Raw genomic sequence first — 18,216 nt, forward strand, 5'->3', positions numbered from 1 at the left:
CTAATAAAACAGGAGAAAACGAATACACTTATAATGCTATTATAAATGGAACTGAGAGATGATATCTTATAATATCCAAGAATGAAGAATTAATCACAATGCTACCTGAAACATTTGAGTTACATACTTTTAAACGGTGAGTAGGATCTGCCCCATGAGCCAAAAGTAGTTCCACCACGGCCAGATGACCCCCTGCACAAGCCAGGGACAGTACAGTATGGTCATTATTAGCTGTAGTTCTATTCACATTCGCTCCTGAAAGAGACAAAGCATGAAAAATCATGTTAATAGAGCACTGTGTCTTAAATCATGATAAATTTCAAAATCATAAAAAATAGAGAATAGTATAATGAAGCCCCACAGAGCCATCATCCAGATTCAATGATTATAAATGCACAGCCAATTTTGTTTCACATATACTCACATCAATTCTCCTCTTACCACCCTGAATTGTTATAAAGCAAATCCCAGACATGATAAATTATATGAAATTATCATCTATAAATAGTTCAGCATGTGCCAGTAAAAGAATAAAAGCATATACCATTCCTAATATAATCACTTTTTAAAAAGTAAAATGAAATTTTACCTACATTTTAAGTTACTAAGCAAAAAACATGACTAAAAACCAATGAAAATAAACCACACTGCCCTCTACAGGCTAAATATGTAGAGAACGAACACAGAATAGAAAGTAATAGTATTATCTTTTTTCAAAGGGAATATCTAAGAATGAAAACAAGTATATTTACTCTTTGATATGAACTGATCCCAGATTTGGAGCACTGTGCTAGGCAATGTGAAAAATGAAAATAAAATAACAAAAGAAACTGGACTCAGGATAATTAAAATTAACTAAAGAGGAGACAGTGATTATGTAAATAATTCTATTCATAATTCCATTTTTTAGAATACTGTTATATAAATATACATCACAAGTAAGTATTCAAATTCCCTAAAATAATTTGACCAGTAAGATGTTTCTCATTTATTTTCTTTACCTATAAACAATTACAAACTGGACATTTCTTTAACTGTTTTTTCTAAGAAGGAAATGGCACAACTGCCTTTTTAATTATATACAGTCTTTCTATACATTTGAACTTATGTAGCAAACACCTAAGAAATAATTTAAAGGAAGTAATCAGATGCCAATTTATCATTAAAGTCTTTGGTATTTAAAGTAGAATTACTAACCATGAATGAAAATCCTCTATGTATTTTGGCATATTTGTCACATTTCAATTTTGAAAATTTTTTGTGCTATAATTATGACCACCACTTCTCCCCATTTTACAAAAAAGGAAAATTTAGGCCCCAGGAAATATAAAGGAGAAAAGTTACTTGCCCTCAAGTTACTCAGTGGGATAAATATTATAAAAATCCAATTTCAAGATATATTATTACACGAACAGAACAGACTAAGTAATCTAAACCCTCAAAGTTTTATATAGAGAAATTTTTGTTTATATAAATGTTTCTTGACTAGGGTGGTAATCAGTTATGACGGCTGTTCATAGTTTTGGAACTATTCTATATACCGCAGGATGTTTATCATCTACCCACTTACAAAATCTCTGCAGCTGTCCCTCCACCAAGTGATATCAAAAAAATGTCCTTTACCCCTCAATCTCTAAATACTTGAGTGCAAGAGATAGATATCTTTGATTTAAAAAAAAAACCAAACCTTCTTTTACATAAACCTACCTTTACTAATTAAGAACTGAACAGTACAAACATGACCAGCTCTCGCAGCTTTCATTAAAGGAGTTCTTCCACCTTCAGATTCATGCTCCTGTTTAAAAAACACAGACTTAATTGATATTTAATTGTCAGTGAACAATTACTCTTTTTCATGAACATCAAAAGAAAAAGAATTGGACTAATTTCTGAATCTAAATATCATGCTTTGAAGCAAATAAAGGAATACATTTAAATTTAAGAAATCTCAAATTAGAAATAAGTTCTACAAAAATAATTTAAGAATTGGAGTTACAGTCATGTCATTGTGACACCCTCACCTAAATCCATCTGGATAATTTTTCCTTCTCTCTCCACAAAAAGGATTGTGGAACTTGAACAGTGAGTGGTACTTTAGCACAGGCCTCTCAAAGCAATCAACATTATTAGCATTATGTTTCACAGCTACTGTAGTAAACACCAGAAATATAGTTCCCTAAGCTGAAGAAGTTCAAAATCTAATAAGAAATATACGCACAGCTAACTAGAATATCATGTGTGTCATAAGCACTTCAATAGTTGTACCAACGCATGCAGAGCTGAAAGAGACCACAATAGTAATCTAATTCAATCCTCCACTTTCATAAATAAGGCAAGATAAATTAATTGACTAAGTAATGGAGGTGCCTGTTTCTGCCTGCATATGAATTTGTTAGAATCTATGAACTTCTTCAGGAAAACACATTTGCTTATTGATCTCAGTCCCATAGACATATAAGTGTTTACACGTTTTAGTTAAAACCTATCTTTTCATGTGTCCCTCCTACTCTCTCACAAGCTAAACTGGAAGACTATTTTCCCCATGCACATTTGCTTTACACTTCCCTACCTCTTAGGCTATACTCATACTATACTATTCTTCCAACTAGAATATCTCTTTTGTCACAACATTGCCATAAGTATCTTTCTAAACCTTACACAGCACAAAATGTAGTATCCCAGATGATGTCTTTACCTCTTCTGATCTTGCTTACTCTCTGTATTTTCCCTATGACATCTCTTTATAATCTTCCTTATGATGACCTGAGTATTTTATCCTTCTTACTAAATTAAATGTTGAAGGAAAAGATTATTAAATATTTAATCTTTTTAACTCCTTTATTATTTAATAATGCTCTGAACAGTATAGGTACAACTTATTTCCTAAGCTACAGTGAAATGTGTCTAAGCTATATTTGCCTTTTTACACCAAATCTGAAAAGTTTCTAAAAATGGTTAAATACTTAAGAGAAAATAATTTTGTATTAACATATCTAACACAAAATTTTCATTTTTTTGGTAGGGGACAGGGGTAGTACATCTGAAAGTCCTGCTAATAAGGAAAATACTAATGGATGCCAAACTGTGTAGAAAAGAAAAACTAGACTAAATGAGATAAAGAAAGGTAAAAAGGCCAACATAAAATTGGAATTAAAGAAATACCTTTGTCTATAATCTCCAATTAATTTTAAATTAATTTCTTGTATTAGTTTTAAATATTAGGATTTAAAAAGTGACATAGCTTACCAGATCTGCTCCTGCCTGAAGTAAGACATCTGCTACATCAGTATGACCATTTTCACAGGCATATGTTAGTGCTGTATCCCCTGTTGCTGTTGTAGCATGAACATTAGCTCCTGCAATAGTATTAAATGATACACAGACTTAATAAAAAAATAAGACATTAATGATGGACATAGAAATTTCTTCTAGATAAGCCAGATATCTTCAAATTAGACAAAATAGCCTTATCCATTTCTAGCAATCTAGAATTGGAGAATATTGTCGGCATCTTTAAAATCAAAAAAGAAAAACCAAAAGCAGAAATAGATCACTGCTTGAAATTAAAGCTCTAGATACTTCAAACAGTAATAAGGTAAGCATTATTCACAGCGGCCAAGACATGGAAACAACCAAAGTTGCCTTCGATAGATGATTAGATAACGAAGATGTGGTACATATATACAATGGAATATTACTCAGCCATAAGAAAAGATGAAATACTGCCATTTGTGACAACATGGATGGATCTTGAGATTATCATGCTAAGTGAAATAAGTCAGACTGAAAAAGTTGAGAACTATATTTCACTCATATGTGGGATATAATACTGAAAGCAACAAACAAACATGACAAACAGAGACTCATGGACACAGACAACGAATAGTGGTTACCAGAGGGTGGGGGTAAGGGTGAAGGTAAACAGGGATAGGTTAAATATTTGGTGAAGGGAGGAATTAATTTTGGGTGGTGAACACACAATGCAACACACAAATGGCATATTACTGAATTGTACATTTGAAACCTATCTGATTTTATTAACCAATGTCACCCCAATAATTTGAATTAAAAAAAACAGCAGTAAGATAAATCATTTATTCGGAATACACACAAATTTTATCACATCATTTTTTCACATACATTCAATATATCTTAATACCAGAAAAAATTATTTGCATTATAACATTTTAACTTAAATAAATCATATAAAAAACTTCTCCCAAATACAAAAATGCCTACCTGCAGCTAATAAGTATTTAACTAACTCCAAATGACCCTCTTGAGCAGCTTCCATTAAAGGGGTAGAACACCCTAGTTCTATATCAGCTCCTGCCTTAATTAAGAAGTCTGCCACCTCCAGAAAGCCTCCACAGCAAGCCAGAGTCAAGGCAGTTTCTTGAGTTTCTTCTGTCTGTGCATTGATATTTGCTCCTAAAATAAAGATTCTAATTATTGAGAGAAAGTCATCAACTTATTTCAGAGATAAGCAAAACATGATTGTTTCCTAAGACATTATACTTCAAAAATGAACACTTACATTACTAAATAATAATTTGCCTCTCCTCTACTCAGGGGAGTAGTTAAAAATAAACTATCAAAGTCATATCCACTAGTCCATACTTGATGTACACAGCTGGATTAAGATTTACTAAGCCAGAAGGTACAAGTCGGGTGATAAAAGGACTTAGAAAAAAAATAAATAAATTACTTTCCCTCATTATAAAGATTCAAAAATAATGATAATAAAGATACTGATGATGTTAATAATAATAGTTAATGTTTAATATGCTATTGATACTTCCCAGGCAATATTAAAAGCCTGTTGCTATCAGCTCCATTTGACAGCTAGGGAAATTGAGGTTAATTAATTTGCTCGAGGTCACAACATTATCATTGTCACCATTACCAACATAGCTAATACTTAACAGGTACTATATGACAGTGTTCTAAAACTTTATATATATTAATTCTCATAACAACCACACAGATAACAAAATTGAAGCACAAAAGATTAGAAACATGTCTGAAGTTATAAAATTGGCAAGAAGTGCAGTTGTGATTTGGAGTCTGTCCCAAATCTATGCTAAAATTCTAGTCACTATTACCTCTTAATAAAAAGGTTTTATTAAAACACGCCATTCCTCTTAAATCTGTCCAAACAAAATCTTTATTCTAAAAGAGATATAAAAATTAGACTACAAATATGAACAGAGGTGGGAGATTACTTCTAAATTTAAGGCATCTTAACACAGTAAAGCAACGCTTTCATTTTTCCCAAAAGAGAATTCCATATGTACTGAGCTCAACAGCTTCTTATATGTGCATTCTTATTCTTACATTTTTATCAAGTTAGTCCCTATAGCAGAATTTCCTGTACTATGTTTCATGAAATACTAGATATATCAAATATTTATTACTAGGTATTCTGCCCCAAAAGAAATTCTCTCAATCAACATAGTAGCTTGAGAAATGTTGAATCTCATATATGCTCCTACACAACCTACAACTCTACCACCCCACTTCCAGTGCTGTTTTTAATCACATAGCACTTAATGGCTCTGAAAGTTCTATGATAAAGGAGTCTATTTGATTTTATTTAGTGCAGTATGGAAGCAATTGTCCAAGCAAACACTTTATCATTAGTTTTGTGACAACATCTCATCACAAATCCACTAGAAATATGAAATATTGAATTTAATTTTATACAATTATAATCTTACATTTTACACATTTGTATTTTAGTGTCTTGATTGGAATGGTTACCTTGGCCTAGAAGTAATGCCACCATTTCTTCATGTCCTTCACGAGCTGCTTCCATCAATGGTGTATAACCTTCATCATTGACCTCTTCCAGGCTAGCTCCTCTTTCAATAAGTAAAGCCGCAAGTTCCACATGCCCACCACATGCAGCCAAAGTCAATGGTGACTCAAATGAATCAGCAGGCATGTTCACTTGGGCACCACTGTCAAGAAGTAACCTAGCTACTTCAACATGGCCATCCTAATTATAATGCAATTAAAAAATTAGATCAGCACCATTAAAAAAAGTCTTTTAAAATATAAAGATTTCTCAATTATTATACAGTGAAGTTTACTGATCTCCACTCGAATGAGAATTAATAAACATATGCTTAACAGCTGGGTCATAAGTATTAAGACTTTTCTATATTTCTGTAGTATACAGTAGGAAATGGAGATTGAGAATATAAAACATGTAGAAAAATGTCTTCAATCAAGAAGCTTGTTAACCAACATCGACACTGCACACGATATAAGCTTAAATGCTTAAAAGATAAAATTTAGAAAGCAAAAGTTAGATTTTTTGTAGAAACCGTAAGAACAAGAAAGCTTGATTAGGTAGAAAAAGAAAAATGAAATCATTTTTGAAGGAGTGGGGAAACTGTGCATGATATGTTAAGGGAAGGAAAACACAACATGTACATGGTATTTCCTTTGCTGTTCAACATTCAAATGCCAATGAAAATTAAAAAAAAAAAGAAAACAGAAGTACTCTTATTATCTTGTCTCCTTTACCACAGCTTCCTAACTACTGGCAACTCCAAGGCTCCATTTTCCCTCCTTTCTTTCCTTTGATATTACTTTTTTCCTTCTATAAATTACCTCACACAACAGGCATCTGATTTTCTTTTTAACATGTCATACCCATTTTGCCTCCATACTTCTCATACTATACCATTTTAATGTCTTATTACTATGGTTATTCTGATGTTCCTCCAGCTCAGAATTTTCTCCCGCGTAGTCAACTCCTACATTTCCTTTAAAGTTAAAAACCTCAATCTCTTAGCAAGCTTCCAAATGTCTGGCCCCTACTATCTTTCATTTACTTATAACACTTCCAATGCATGCTGGTTTTGTCTATAAAATACTCCATTTTAATTTTAATTTCTTAATATACTTAAAGGTTGTTACTCTAGCGGGAGTGGCAAGGATGTTTTAAATTCCTTATCATGGAATATCAGTGATGTGTTTTACACGTATTATCTCATTTAATCCTCGAAACAACCCCAGAGATGGGGAACTCAAAACTTTCAAAGAAAACTTATATTTGTTTAAAAAAATAATTTACTAAAGCAAATACTGGCATGACCATAAGGAAAACAAAGACAACTCAAGCCTTAAATAGCTACATAGTATTTTTTTTTAAATTAGTAATTAAAATTTAACATCCTTTTACTCATTCTCCAAAGGGAAGTTAAGAAACTTCAAATTCATTTGGGGCCTTCTTTCTTTGGCATCTTTTTCTCATGAATCTGTCTATAATGTTACTCTGACCCATTTCTGTGCCACCAATCAAAGACTGAGATACAACGTTTAAGAGCATTATTATTAACTATTCCCAGGTACGCTTTCTAAAAAAAAAAAATGAGTTCTTACAAAAGGAATTCAGGGCTCAAAAAAGACCATGATAGAGGGAGAATTAGGTAACACAAATAATAGTCTAATTTCAAAGTTCTGATAAATAAAATTATTGGTTTAATGAATATATTATGCTTAGTAATTAATATGTGAGTACTGTGGATTATAGTCTCTTCTTTAATATCCTTGATCAACCTTCTAAAAAGCTACTTTTTGTGCAACTACGTAACACCAGTACACTTATGTGAGACTAAGAAGATGAAGACTGTGCTGTAAAGCCTCAGAAAGTACCTCTAATAGAAGTTATTATTGTACAACTGGCCCTGAAAACTACTGATAATTCAGATAGCTGAGGTTCTGGTCTACAATAAGTCTATAATAAACAATCTTTGAACTCAAGGAAAAGACATTCGTTGTATACTATCTTTCCTACCTAATATATAAATATATTTATATGTATGTATATATTTCAATAATCTTACCATGCAAGCCTCCATTAGAGCAGTGTGCATTTCATCTGTTTTATGCTCTTGATCTGCGCCTGCTTCCAAAAGAAATCGCACCATCTCTAGGTGTCCTAAACCAAAAGTGTATAAGATTACTTTAAGATATCTTATTCCAAAAAATATAAGAAAAATTCCAACATTTTGAAGTTATATTTAATTATAGCACAATTAAATCTATAAGCATAATATTGAAGTCAGCTATAAGCCACCCTCAACTGTTGAACACAACTTACACAAGTGACCTTTGCTATTCTACTCCTTACCCTGTTGCCCTAGAAACTGTTGCTACTAGAATCCTTGCTACAGATGAACAAAGACGCCATTAAAATCCAACACCCAGAATATCCTCTCTACAACCTTATAAGAGTTCAGGCATGTTATAGTTATTTTACTTATGGTGTAGAATAAATTTGCCTTCATGAACTACTAGCCTGGGATGATTATAATCACTGAAGCTATTTCTACGAAGAAATATGTTTTAAGTTTCAATAGCTAACTCAAACTTTTTAGGAACAATCTGCTTGTAAGTTGAGAACTGCATATATTAAAAACATTCTTGAAACAACACCATTTAGTCTATATTTATTTATTTAGATATAAACATTCATACACACACACACATATATTTATGTAGTTTCAAATAAACCATATGCTTCAGTTCAGATAAAGACACCTTATGAGTAGACAAAGACGACACATTATGTTTTAGAAAGAATTTCAGATACTATGCAAAGAACAATTTAAAAAATTAATTTTTTTCTCGATTTTATTTGGAATGAGGGGTACTCAGTTGTCAATCAACTGAGACTAGGGGGGAGTGAATGGTAGAATCAGAAATAAACAATTAAAACTAACTTTAGTGAATAAGTGCAGCATCTGCCATATTTTGTTTTTGCTAAACACCTACCCTCCACCCTCCACTCTCCCTTTCCTCTCTATCATTCTCCTTTCTCAAAGATCCACATCAATGTTCAGTCTCGGTCTGAGTTCTATCCCTTCCCCAGCTCCGCTTATTAACCTATGTCCTAGGAGACCTCACCAGAAAGAAAGGAAAGGGAGAAGGTTCATGGGTCCTTGACAAGAGTAAAGATGTTCTCCACCAGCTGTTCTATATTCGGCTTTTAGTTAAAGCCTGCAGACCCCAACCTCAGATGCCCCTTTTGGAAAGTGGGGCTACACGCAAAGAGACAGATAGTAGTTATATGGAGCCCCATCTCAATGCTCTTCTGGCTAGCTGGGACTCAGTAGTAAAATACAGGCAGTTCCAGGTTCAAAAATATTTGTGAAAAGGGGAGAGAACCACCCAATCCGCCTGCCTTGGTGAGGCTTAATTCTTCTCGAGGCTTAATTCTCATCTTCCCAAAGAAGACCAGCCTCTGCCTAATTACCAAACAGAACTGGAGAACTAGGCACCTCAGCTGTGCTAACTAATCACCCTTAATCTGAAAATCTGTTAACACCAGATAATCAAGAACACTTTAAATACATATTTTCGCATTTAACTTAAATTTTAGTCACTTATGTATCTAAGCATTATTTTAGCCATGTTTTTTAAAGGAAATTATTCCAAAAGACCTCACACAACCTTGGCCACTTGGAAATAGAATGAAACAACACTGAGGCCAAGACTAGGGTGAGGCAATCAAAGTTAGGAGTGCAAAATTTAAGAAGGTATTCACTCACACTCATAAGTTTGTGTAAGTGAAGATTCAATATTGAGTGTCTCCTTAAATTTTGTACTCACCTTGCAAGAGCCTTTTCTTGATACCTCAGTCAAGAATTTGTTACTTTTCTATGATACAAAACTGCACAGCTGCAGATAATATAAAACACTGAACTGAATAGCTATGCAGACAAACTGCATGAAATCTGCTTTTTAAAAAAGTTGCTTAGTTTATAGAAATTTATGTCATAAAGGTGGATTCTGAAAAATACCTGGCTCTGTGGCTATCTTTTAAGAATGCAGAATCTAGAGTATTAGCTAGTTGAAGACAAGGCATCCTTCCAGACAATTATCTTGCCCTAAGAGAGTACTTTTCTGTATTATTAAGATTTTCAGGCTGATTGACATCACTTAGCATGTTCCCCACTCTGTACAGTTATATATGGGTAGATGTTCTCAATTTCAACCAGTTCTTACTTCTAATTTTATTACACGTGTTGATGATACTCTAAATTGTTCATACCACTTCTCATTTTTCTTCTCATAGCCCTTCCTTTTTCTTCAATTTTTCTCCTTTCTTCCTGGTATCATGAGAAATAGCTTAAGCACCTTCTTGTTAGTGGATCAATATGGCTATTTTATTGTGTTTTCTTTTAAACTTATAGGCTGAACACTTCTGGATTCAACAGGATTCTTTTGTGTGAACTAGGGAAAATATTCTGACATGCAAAACCATTTAAAAGTACACCATTTAAAAATACATTTTATATTAACTTTCTGATGAAGTAACTGTACCAATTAAGTCATTTTTCAGTGACAACATTTATACTATTGAGTCTACATTTGAAAAGTTTACATATTAGACTTTTAAACTTTGAAATACTTTAAATGCTTTTATCAGTTAATTACAACCCTATTACCACTTTAATTTTATTTTTTATTTTAATTAAAAATATAAACTGTCATTTCACATGTTTAAAACTGTATTTTTTAAAAATGTTTTATACTGTACCTTTGTAACACGCTAAAGTAAGGGCACTCTCTTTAAATTCATTGGAATGCGTATTAATGCCAGCCCCATTTTCTAGCAGCAATCTGGCTACTTCTACGTGTCCAGCACTTCCAGCTTCCATAAGAGGAGTATGACCATTTTCATTATGGTCCTCAATACTAGCACCGGATTCCAAGAGCACCTTTACAACATCTACATAGCCTCCAGCACAAGCATAAGTAAGGGCCGTATTGCCTATTTTAATAAAGAAAAACAAAAACACATTAACATAACATACCAATTAAAAGAGCCTAACTTAGCATCAAGAAAAAACTGAAAAAACTTAATAAATTTAGATAACATACATACATACATATATATAAGTATTTTCTTCATTGCATTTATCTTACTGAAATCAACTCCCTATTCTTTCCATTTAAAATCAGGGTCAAATACATGTGGAAAATTAGATATACTTACCACAATTATAGAGTTATAAAAGAACTGAGCCATTCTGAAACTAACTTTTCAGATGAAAGAAAAGTTATGTTCATTTTAATTTTAATCAATGTTTCACAAGCTTTATTTTTTGGGGACTGTAATTATTCATTATACATAGATACACCACATACCATTCCTTTTACTCATACATATTTGTTTTCTCTACAATTTCAAACATCAGTTAATTGATCAAAGTTAAAGCAATTTCAAATATATTCCTTCTTGATAAAAATCTCCCGCGTTGCGGGGGAGGGGAGAGATCAACCTTCTGGGTAAAATGGGATTTCTAAAACTCCTTCAAACCAGAACTTGTAGACTTTAAAAATTATTTAAAATATTCAATATTTATGAAAATCCTGCATGAACAAAATGTACAACATATCTTTTCATATAATTTTAGAGCTTTTATACAAATCTATCTATGACTAAATTTAAAAGAAAAAAAATTAGTTTAGACTGAAGTTATGTCCCTTGCAGGACAATGTTTTCATAATACTTTCTTTTCTTACAGGCCACAAATAATAGGAGGTAATGAAAGACCCACCTTTTGTCCCATATCCTTCTTGTTCTCCATATCTTTTCTTCCCTTCTCCCCCCAAAAATAGAAAACCTGGATTTGAGAGCCACGGCCTACACTTCCCCATTTCTAAAAGGGTAGTCCTTCTAACTGGGCCAGTGTTTAATCTAAAAGAACCTTAAAAGGCCAAGTAACCGCACTCATACACAGAACTAGCAAAATTTCATTTAAAATGTGTTCTACATATTTTAAACCTAATGCATAGACTTATGCAAATGTATAATTAAGGAAACTGCAAAATCATCACTAATGATCACTTTCATGTGAAATAATTACCAAAGTGTGTTAAAATTTAACAAAACTATAGAAGAAATATGCATAACCTGTTGAAGACTGTGCATTGACATCGGCTTTATGAGCTAGCAGCAACTTCACAATTTTGACATGTCCTCCATTAGCAGCAGCCATTAAAGGTGTGATGTCACCTTTGATTCCCCTATCTTCCACATTTGCATGCATTGCCAACAAAACCTTATGAAAGAAATTTAAAGAATATTAGAAAATGGTATTTTCATTAAAAAATTTTGAACATATGTTAACACTTACCTAGTCATACTATATATAGTACAAGAGCCTATAAACACAAAATGTATCTAACAAAATTATTTGTTAAAATGAGCCTAATGACTGACACTTTATTATTTCCTTAATAAGCAGGCCAGATTAAAAAACAAAACAAAACAAAACAACCCATGAACTTATTTTGAGAATACAAACCTGTGCAAGCTCATAGTATCCAGCAGAACAAGCTAAACAAAGGAGGCTCTCCCCTTCCTCAGTGTGTTCATTTACACTTCGCCCTTCAATGAGTAACTTTCGCACAGCATTTACATCTCCTTCTGAACAGGCTTCTGCCAAACTGCGGCTATTAGGGAAAGAATATTGTAACATCAGGATATAAGAATATAAAAAATTGCATAGCCTAAGTACTGGACAGTAATGCTAAATAAGAATGATCATCTCAATATGATCCATAACAAAAAGAAAACTAAAAATGATTCAGCTCAATGAGCTTTTTTAAAGTGACATGTAAAAGTCACTGAATTAAACTTTTCAACATTACAAAATGTTTTCAGTTATGGAACAAAAAGATAAAGTCTAATTTAGTATAAGGGAGAAAAAAACAAAATATAACATTTTATAGAAAATCACATGAACAAAATACAGGCTATAATTACACTTCTTTTGTTTGGTCATTAGAAAATTTTTATAAAATTTAATTTTAAAAAGTATTTAATAAAATGAGTAAAATTTGTGCTAATTATAAAGGCTTATCCAAGTCCTTCAATCAAGTAAAGAGAAATCACTCAGGAAAGTGGTGAGTATGTGCTAAAAAAGGAGAATCTGTTTTTGAAGTCTTACGCCATCATGTTTTGAGGGAGTCTAAAAAATATCCAGGCAAGCCAAAGACTGAATTCAAACAAATGAAGAGTGGAAAAAGTGGAGCAACAGAAAATTAGACTGAGAGTAAAGTGTTTGCCCTGTAAATCTCCAAAAAAATTCCAAGTATAGACATTTCTAAAGATTCTCACATTTTTGGATAAAATTCATTCTAAGAAAAGCACTAAGTCCAGGGCTATTAATCAATAGTCTCTTTATTTCAAATATAACTCAATTCATATATCATCCCCTTGAAACATGGCCCTGTTACTTCAGACATGAAAGGCATCCATGGATAACCCCCTTTCTATACTTCTGTTATTACTAGATTCAGAACATCATTTTAGCCCAGATTATGGCAGTCTCCTAAGCAGTCTCCCTGAAATTCAGAACTTGTGAGTTCTGGCACATCACACAAAGTTCTGGCACATCGCACAGCACTTAAATAATGTAAAATCTGACACGCTGCAACTCACTGCACGCCACTGCATTTCTCAAGTTTTGTTGAATAAATATGACTGTCACAAACATACTCTATACTGTTTTGCTGATAACTTCTAGAATTTTTAATAGCAAAGAAACCTATGACTTTTTTTCCTGCTTGTCTTAGCTTTAATACACTCTTTAAGGTAGTTTTAATTTTCTCTCTTGCCAGTCTCAGCAGGCACCACATTAAAAAATATCTGGAGAGCAATAATACTGCAGGCCAGTAAAATTGAACTGTTAACTAAGGAACAGAACCTGAGGTTAATTAAAGAAGAGTCAATATATGAGAACTGTAAAATAAATTAATAAAAACACAAAAATCCATACGAATAAAGATAATAGAGAAGCAAGAGAAATAGCAAATTCATACTCTTTGTTAATACTATATAACCTCTTTTTCATGCTTTTAAAGGTAGCTGCATAAAAACACTATTATATAAAAGACAATTCTTAAATGCTATTTTTTATTCTCTAATTCCATATATAAAAGAATACCCCCATTTTCTCAACTGTTTAAAAGCAAGTGCTAAAATAAATAAAATAATGTCCTTTTAGAGGAGAAAAAGAAGTCTCTGAGGAGTGAAAAAAGTAACATGTATTAATGATTCTTTTCCAGCTATTTTCTTGGAGTTTACATGAATTTTTCGCTATACTATCCATAATTGTTTTTACATATGAGATGGGGTGATTTTTATTGCATAACACCATTAGAAAAACTTAAAAAGTCAAGTCGCAAAATATTTAGTGAACCTTTACTATACTATGTAAAAGGAACTGTAGCATATACAAAAACAAAGTCCCTGGGATTCGCTTACATTCAAGTATGGGAATAAGATCTATGACATCTTTTGAACATTCATAAAACGAACAAAAACTTTGCCCTTTACAACAGTCAAACTACGTGTATAAACTGGAAAATGGCATGACGAATTAGAAAGCATTTACTTCTTTCTCACTAATACATTAAAAGAACACAAAATCAAAATAAGCATAAGGTCTTTCATAACATATTGGCTAAGAAAGCAGCCCTGCATTCGGACAGACACACTGGTGTCTCAGCCTTGCCACTTGTCACCTATTTAAACTGGAGTTACTCACATCTTTTAAACTTTTTATGAGTAAAACAGGAAAACAACATAAAATCTATACGTGAGTGTTTTTGTGAGTATAACATGACATGTATTGTGGCTGATACAGTGCCAGGCACAAAAAGAATGCTCAGCAAATGTTAGCAATTTTTTATTATATTTAAGACATATTTATTATATGTTTTTAGATTGATCACAGTGAAAATGTACTTACTTGTCCGACTGCCCTGCATTTGCTGTGCTTTCAGCTCTCATACGAGTAAGTGCAGCAGCAGCTTCATCCAACGCACAACTAACAGATGATGTCAACCTCCGAAGGACTTCAGGATCTGCAAAGGCTTTGCCATCAGCTGTAGATAATTTGCCTATTCCTATATTATTTTCACACCAATATGGATACACCCAAAAGGAGAAAACAAAGCAAAATTCAAGTTACTTAACTCTGTATATGTTATTAAAAACCTCCAAATTGTATGTTGGACTTATATATTGTCTGCCCTGAATTTTTTGGGAAATCACTTTTCTCTAATTCTTTCCAAGTGGTCTGTCTACAAGTGCTTTACCCTGTAACTCTCTGGTGCCAGAAATGGATTTCTGAACTATGCTGAGACAACTAGGAATCCTCACTCAGGCTTTTGCTACAGGGTTGGAAGAAAAGCCCATGATCAAAGGTTGCTAAATTGCTAAGATCTGAGTCATGAATTAGTAAGTTGGCCACTTTTTACCACCACAAATGAAAAACTCCACCCAAATAACTCAATACAGGAGAAGAAAAGAGCAGAGAAAAGAAAAGAGACAGAATTCTGATAAAGTAATTTTTGACTCATTGACACTAATAGTGACAGAATCCAGCATCACCCAAATTGGAAAGGAAGAATTAAAACTGTCATTATTTGTAGGTGACGTACTATATAAAGAGAACCCTAAAGATTCCACAAGAAACTGTTAGAATTGATAAATGAATTCAGTAAAGTAGTAGGATACAAAATAAATATTGAGAAATTGGATGCATTTCTATACACCAATAATGAACTATCAGAAAGAAAAATTAAGAAAAAAATCCCATTTACTGTTGCATCAAAAAAATAAAATACCTAGAAATAAATTTAACCAAATAAAAGAGCTATACTCTGAAAATTATAAATCACTGAAGAAAGAAACATTAAATAAAAACATATACCATGCTCATGATATAAAGAATCAACATTGTTAAAATATCCATATTACCCAAAGCAATCTATAGATTCAATGCAATTCCTATCAAAATACCAAAGGCATTTTTCACAGAACTAGAACAAATAATCCTAAAGTGTATATGGAACCATAAAAGATCTCAAATAGCTATAGCAATCTTCAGAAAGAAAAACAAAGCTGGACATTATCATGCTACCTGATATCAAACTATACTACAAGGCTATAGTTATCAAAACAGCATCGTACTAGCATAAAAACAGACACATAGATAAACGGAACAGAATAGAGAGCCTAGAAATAAACTTACGTCTATGTGGTCACAATCTGTGACAAAGAAGGCAAGAAAATACAATGAAGTAAAGACAGTCTACAAATAATGACAGTTTTACTTCTTTCAATTTGAATGCAATGGTGTTGGGAAAACTGGACAGATATATACAAAAAATAAAACTGGACCACGTTCTTATACCATATACAAGAATAAACTCAAAATGGAGTAAAGACGTAAATTTAAGACGAAAAACCAAAAAATCCTAGAAGAAGAAATAGGCAGGAAACTGACACTGCTCTTAGTAATATTTTTTCTGATATATCTCCTGGTCAAGGGAAACAAAAGAAAAAATAAACAAATGGGACTACATCAAACTGAAAAGTTTTTGCACAACAAAAGAAATCATCAACAGAAATAAGACTACTGAATGGGAGAAGATATTTGCCAATGATACATCCAATAAGAGGTTAATATCCAAAATTTATACAGAACTCATGTGTTTTTTTTGATGTTGAGAAATTTATACTCAACACAAAAAACCCCCGAACAATCCAATTAAAAAATGAGCAGAAGACTTGAATAGGCATTTCTCTAAAGAGGACATACAGATTGCCAATAGACATATAAAAAGATGCTCAACGGCACTAATCATCAGAGAAATGCAAATTAAAACCACAATAAGATATTACCTCACACCTGTCAGAATGGCTATCATCAATAAATCAACGAATAACAAGTGTTGGCAAGGATGTGGAGAAAAGAGAACCCTCGTGCACTGTTGGTGGGACTGCAAATTGGTAGAGCCACTATGGAAAACAGTTTGGAGGTTCCTAAAATATTAAAAATAGAACTATTTTATGACCCAGCAATTCCACTTCTGGGTATTTATCCAAGGAAAACCAGAACACTAATTTAGAAAGATATATGCACCCCTATGTTCACCGTAGTGCTATTTACAGTAGTCAAGATACAGAAACAACCTAAATGCCCATCAATAGATGGTTGGATAAAGAAGTTGTGGAACATATATACAATGGCATATTATTCAGCCATAAAAAAATGAAACCCTTCCATTTGCATAAAACATGGACCAAAAGGGTATTATGCTAAGTGAAGTCAGAGAGAAAAAGACAAATACCACAGGATTTCACTTATATGTGGAATCTAAGGAACAAAACGAACAAACCAAAGGAGTGCTATTGTTTTTTCTTTAGATATACAGTGGTATTATGGTTATTTTTTTTTTCAGAAGTTTTTAACTGACACGTACATACTGAAGTATTTACATATGAAATTCTATGACACTTAGATTTGCTTTAAATTAACATAGAAGGGTAGGGAGTCAGCAGGGTAGCAATGTGTAAGGATGAAACAAGTCCACACATTGAAGGCTAGTGAAGCTAGAAGGATGATAGATATGCCAAAAGTTCGTTATGCTAGTCTCTCTGGGTTTGTATGTAAAGAAAATGAGGGAGGAGAGAAAAAGTGAGAGAGAAGGAGGAAGGAAGAGTGGGGGGCGGAGAGACTAGCTTGTTAGCTACTATAAAGAAAATAGAAAAGAATGGGAATAAGCACAGAAATGAAAAAAATAAAACCACTATTGGCAGCCTGTGAAATGGAACTCTACCTCTAAAAGTAGCTCCTTTCAGTTGAAATCTACTTTCATGTAGTATGTTTGAACCAGGTTCTGCCTCCTGGAGTCAAAGAAAACAAACTTCTCTCTTGTATTCAATCTGAGTCTTCTCAATTTCAGGAGAAAGAGTCCCTGTTTCTCTTATGACATGTTTTCAAATAATTGCACAATCCTCATTTATTTCACATAAATTTTATAACAACATCAAATTTCTCTTAAACACTAAATTATATCTCTACTATTCTGTACAAATAATCTTCTATACCCTACTATGTTTTCACCTGCATCTGGTCAAGATCTGTTGATTAATCCATTACAGGAATTTTAAGCAAGATAGAAATCTTAACAAAGAGTCCTTCAAATATTTAGATCCAGTTTTAAAAGATATTTACTGGAAGGATTAATAATAGTAGTGGATCAGTTTTATGCTATAAAGTAGCAGTCTACATGCATTGCATGTACAATATATAGCACGTGGGGGGCTCAACCGTGAACAATTAATGCTCATTATATTTATGTCTACTTTAGAAAAGTAAAGAAAATATATGG

General features: G+C 32.7%; 1 protein-coding gene across 6 annotated transcripts in view; it reads right to left on the reverse strand.

Annotated features, from left to right (window-relative positions):
* Positions 1-18,216, reverse strand: part of ANKRD17 (ankyrin repeat domain 17) — a 139,109-nt gene that overhangs the window by 56,284 nt on the left and 64,609 nt on the right. For all 6 annotated transcript variants that reach the window (XM_039845414.1, XM_039845419.1, XM_039845415.1 and 3 more), the window contains exons 3-12: positions 14,784-14,940; positions 12,333-12,480; positions 11,939-12,086; positions 10,559-10,792; positions 7,860-7,954; positions 5,764-6,001; positions 4,240-4,431; positions 3,247-3,356; positions 1,708-1,795; positions 128-255 (exon numbers count right to left, since the gene is read on the reverse strand). In XM_039845414.1, the coding sequence (XP_039701348.1) occupies positions 128-255; positions 1,708-1,795; positions 3,247-3,356; positions 4,240-4,431; positions 5,764-6,001; positions 7,860-7,954; positions 10,559-10,792; positions 11,939-12,086; positions 12,333-12,480; positions 14,784-14,940 (1,538 nt within the window). The remainder of the gene's footprint in view (positions 1-127; positions 256-1,707; positions 1,796-3,246; positions 3,357-4,239; positions 4,432-5,763; positions 6,002-7,859; positions 7,955-10,558; positions 10,793-11,938; positions 12,087-12,332; positions 12,481-14,783; positions 14,941-18,216) is intronic.

The sequence above is a fragment of the Pteropus medius genome, unplaced genomic scaffold (genome assembly GCF_902729225.1).
Source record: "Pteropus medius unplaced genomic scaffold, Ma_sr-lr_union100, whole genome shotgun sequence".
NCBI classification, from domain to species: domain Eukaryota; kingdom Metazoa; phylum Chordata; class Mammalia; order Chiroptera; family Pteropodidae; genus Pteropus; species Pteropus medius.